Raw genomic sequence first — 5,104 nt, forward strand, 5'->3', positions numbered from 1 at the left:
GGGGCTTACGGACCCCGGCAAGGCTAGGAGTCGCCGTGAATTTGCCAAATCCGTTAGCGAAGGGAACCTCCTGGGTTTCCCAGCAGCCAAGTCCCGACAGAAGGCAACCGTCCAACCAAGAGAGGGAAACACAGTCACCGCCAAGGCTACCGTTCCCAGGGCCAGAGCCTGCGGGCAAAAGGGGCTCCTCTGGCCCATATCCAAGCCGGGGAGTGGGTTACCGGTGGGAACCCATCGGAACTAAACACTACACAGGTGCAGGGAAAGGCAGTCACCATCAACCTGCCGGGAGCAGAAACAACCGCAGCCGTCTGTGGGACCCGTCCATCTGTCGCGGGCGGGGAGGAGGGTGTCAGCACACTACGCTCACCCCCTTCTGCTCAGGTCCGGCGGCCGCTGCTCAGTGGTGGCTCAAGCTGTAGGCCGGATCCCGGGGGTTTCTCGAGCGGCACTCCTCGCCCGTGAGTGAAAGGGGGTTTGTTGGGTATGGGGATTGTTTATAGTCCGTGACGCCACCCACGGTTGTGGTGATTTCACCACCGCTGCTCAATACGGGGGTCCCGGGAATGGTGATGCGGAGCAGCCAGGTGTTGTGTTGCCCCTCCGTGGGTAGGGGTTGGTGATCCCGGGGCCCGGTGATGGCTTGGGAGGTGCAGGGCCTGGTGGGCGCAGGGACGCGGGGGCAGCGCTGTGCCTTGCGGCACTGTGGTACTCACTCAGCCTGAGACGTGGACACAGTTTTTACGGTAAACCAAACGGCTGGTAAGACGGTCCCACGGACGGCTGCAATTGCTTTCCCAGTAGGTGACGGTGATGTCCCTCTTCCTTGCACCTTTGTGTACTTGTTGGTTGCGATGGGTCCCCACCGGTAACCCGCTCCCCGGCTTCAAGCTGGACCGGGGGAGCTCTACTCTTTGCCCGCAGGCGCTGGCCCTCAGAAACTGGTGCCCTGGCGGTGGCGGTGTCTCTGTTGTACAGGTTGGGCTGTTGCCTTCACTCGGGTCTTGGTTGTTGGGGGATCTACGTCCCCTTCACTGACGGATTCGGCAATTTACGGCGACTCCAAGCCTTGCCGGGGTCCGAGAGGCCCCTGCCCTGGTGCTGACTGTCCTTCGGAACACTGCTCCAGACCACCGGGCACACAGCCTACGGGGTCCTTCCAGAAACTTCCAAACGGTCCCCCTCCAGACAGTCACCGCCGTTGCTGACCTTGCTGACCTGTCCTGCACTTAGCTGGACTCTTCAGGCTTTTCTCTCTCTATGTCACCACTCTTGCTTTCCTCCGTTTCTCCTTAAAGCTGGGGTCACACTAAGCGACAGCGACAACGACGTCGCTGTTACGTCACCATTTTCTGTGACGTAACAGCGACCTTGTAAGTCGCTGTTATGATCGCTGCTTAGCTGTCAAACACAGCAGAAGCAGCGATCATAACGTCGCTGTGCTACATGTGCAGAGAGCAGGGAGCCGCGCTTAGCGCTGGCTCCTTGCTCTCCTAGGTACAGTACACATCGGGTTAATTAACCCGATGTGTGCTGCAGCTACATGTCACACTGCAGAGAGCAGGGAGCCGCGCGCACTGCTTAGCGCTGGCTCCTTGCTGTCCTTGCTACAGTATACATCGGGTTAATTACCCGATGCGTACTGCAGCCACATGGGCACAGAGCAGGAGCCGGCGCTGGCAGCAAGGGCGGAGGCTGGTAACCAAGGTAAATATCGGGTAACCAGGGAAAGGGCTTCCCTTGGTTACCCGATGTTTACGCTGGTTACAGCTTCGCAGCTGCCAGACGCCGGCTCCTGCTCGCTTCATTTCGTCGCTCTCTCGCTGTCACACACAGCGATGTGTGTGTCACAGCGGGAGAGTGACGACCAAAAAATGAAGCTGGACATTCAGCAACGACCTGCGACCTCACAGCAGGGGCCAGGTCGTTGCTGGATGTCACACACAGCGACAGCGACGGGACGTCGCTGCAACGTCACAGAAAATGGTGACGTAGCAGCGACGTCGTTGTCGTTGTCGCTGTGTGTGACACCAGCTTTACTTTCCTTACTTTCACTTAGTTGTTTACTTTAGCTCCTCTTGCAAGCCCTGCCCAGGGCTAATCTGCCTGGTACTTCCTGCCTCCAGAACTGTGATCTCCTCGGTGGGCGGAGCCAACCGCCTGGCCCACCCCCTGGTGTGAATCATCAGTTTCTGGAGGAAGGCAACAAGGATTTTTGGTTCAGCTTAGATGTGCCTACCTGGGATGTAGGGTGTGGTGGTGTGTGACCTGTGTCCCCTGGCTTGCCCAGGGCGACACACATCCAGCCGTGTGTTTTACCGAGAACTGTGTCCTCATCATTGGCTGAGTGAGTACCACTGTGCCGTTTGGCACAGCGCTGCCCCCGCGACCCTGCACCTCATCAGGCCCCGCAACCCACCTGTCATCCAGCATCCCTACCCCATCACCGGGCCCCGGGACAACCAATCCCCCTACCCACGGAGGGGAGAACTAGGGACAACCAATCCCCCTACCCACGGAGGGGAGAACTAGGGACAACCAATCCCCCTACCCACGGAGGGGAGAACTAACATCAAAGCTGCTCCCTGTCACCGCCCCCGGGATCCCCGTCCAGAGCAGCGGTGGTGTCAGCAATATCACCACAACCATGGGTGGCGTCACGGACAATATCCAAAACCCCCACAATCAAACTCCCCTTTTCACTCACGGGCGAGGAGCGCCGCTCGAGTCCCAGGGATCCGGCCCACCGCTCGAGCCACCACCAAGCAGCAGCAGCAGCAGCCGGACCCGAGCAGTGGGAGAGCGCAGCGTCCCCTCCTCCGCCCGCGACAATGACATATCTAGGTGATCGGGAGAAAGTAATAGTTTCAGGAAGAGAAATCTATGGGGAGGGTCCTGAGGACATATTACTTGATGTAAACACGGCTGCTAATAATCTCCTTATATCAGACGACCTGAAAACTGTGACCTGCACAGGAATAAGACAGAATCGTCCAGAAACAACAGAGAGATTCCAGTATAATCAGGTGATGAGCAGGAGGGGATTTACCTCAGGACGACATTACTGGGATGTGGAGATCAGTGGGTCCGGGAGGTGGAAGGTGGGGATGTGTTACCCCAGTATAGCCAGGAGGGGGCGTCAGTCAATCATTGGATATAATAACAAGTCCTGGTGTTTATATAAAGAGCCAGGGTATAATAATCAGTATTCAGTGAAACATGACAGGAAACCGACCCGGTTACCTCACTCGATCTCCAGTGATGGAGTCCGGATCTGTCTGGATTATGAGGCCGGGCAGCTGTCCTTTTATGCGCTGTGTGACCCCATCAGACACTTACACACCTTCACTGCCGCCTTCACCGAGCCCTTTCATGCTGCATTATGTGTGTATGATGGTTCTATAAAAATAACAGGAAGGGGCAGCTGTGAGGAACCATCATCATAGAAGAAATCTATTCTTGGTGGAACATTGAGGATGTGGGGGAGACTCATGTAGGATCTGTTTCCTTAGGGCTTTAATTATATGAACTGTTTGTGTTACATCTTTTACCATTATTCTCATAAATGCATAAAAAAATTGACATTTATTTTGAAAAAATCACCACAAAATACAATAGCAATGATTACCCGGCTAGTGCTCCTCAGAAAAATGTATGACCATGTAGAAATTCCTTTAATCGTCGTAGCCACTTTTTGCAAAATTGGGAAATACTGAGATGATTTTACTGACTTTTACTGAGGAAATGTCCCTGTACGACCCGAGCCTTATAGATAATGATATCAACTATAAATCTTTTATCACTGGGATCAGTACTATTGATGGGTGAGTGGGCTTGGCCCTGCTCAATATATATCGAGCATTGGGGTGCTCGGGTACTTGTGGTGTTCGGCTGACTATCATGGGTACTCGGATGTGTCATTCATGAAGATCCAACACAAAGCGCCGACTAACTTCAATGAATGATGGAAGCCGGCACTACAGTGAGAGCGACCTGCAGTCTCTGACGGGACCTCACTGGGGGTAAAATCAACATATTTGAAAAAAAAGAAAATAAAATCTGTCCACCCTCCCCTGGAAATGCACAATTTATAGCTGTATATACGGTATGTAGCTATATGTGGGCCCAATCATTGACTTCCATTATACACGTTACTCGAATTGAGACCATTGAAGCATCTGACCAACTTGACTCGAGTAAAGAGCATTCGAGCATTTTAGTGCTCAATTATCATTAATCAGTACAGATCCCGAGATGAAGCTTCTTACAGGATAAATTAGGATTACTGAGCCCTTGAGAACTAAAGACACTTCTGAAGAAATGTTCACAATTGGACAGCAACAATTTCTTATCCAAATACAAAAAGGAGAATCTGATCTCCAAAGGACAATTCTACATACCTATAATACTCACTATGCACAAAACCTGTGTCAGAGGACTTCTGAGACTATCTACTGACTTTTTTGAGAACGTCCACACGGGTCAGATACTCTGTAGGTTTACTGTACTGGAATGGAGTGATGAGTGACCACTAACATGCTCGAGTGCTCATTACTCGTAACTAGTGATGAGTGAGCACTACCATGCTCGATTGCTTGATACTCGTAACCAGTGATGAGTGAGCACTACTATGCTCAGGTGCTCAGTACTCGTAACTAGCGATAAGCTAGCACTACTATGCTCGGGTGCTGGGTACTCGTAACAAGTGATGAGTGGGCACTACCATGCTCCGGTGCTCAGTACTCAATACTAGTAATGAGTGGGCACAACCATGCTCGGTCTCATATTCACTGTTAAGGTCCCTATACCCCACCCCACCATCAGCCTGACAGAGATGGAGATCGCCATGGTGACTATCTGATCTGGCTTGAGAGCTAGGTATTTACGACTCAGGTGATGGTAGAGCTAGAGCCAAAAAAAATGCACAGAAAAGACATCTTTTTGTTCTTTTGGAGGGAAAAACTCTGAACTCAGTTTTTAGGTGCTACGTTAATGCTAGAAAAATGAAAAAAAAAAACCATATTACTAGAATCCCTGCGGAGCACTGAACGCAGCGCACCATTTGGCTTTACTAGGAGATCACTGGTATCGCGACAAATGGGTA

At 52.2% G+C, this 5,104-nt stretch overlaps 1 protein-coding gene across 1 annotated transcript; it reads left to right on the top strand.

Annotated features, from left to right (window-relative positions):
* Window positions 1-2,831: 2,831 nt before the first annotated feature.
* Window positions 2,832-3,446, top strand: LOC142302212 (tripartite motif-containing protein 14-like). Its single transcript, XM_075343304.1, has one exon. The coding sequence runs from the start codon at window positions 2,832-2,834 to the stop codon at window positions 3,444-3,446; it is 615 nt and encodes a 204-aa protein (XP_075199419.1).
* The last annotated feature ends 1,658 nt before the right edge of the window (window positions 3,447-5,104 follow it).

Source organism: Anomaloglossus baeobatrachus, chromosome 4, assembly GCF_048569485.1.
Source record: "Anomaloglossus baeobatrachus isolate aAnoBae1 chromosome 4, aAnoBae1.hap1, whole genome shotgun sequence".
NCBI classification, from domain to species: Eukaryota; Metazoa; Chordata; class Amphibia; order Anura; family Aromobatidae; genus Anomaloglossus; species Anomaloglossus baeobatrachus.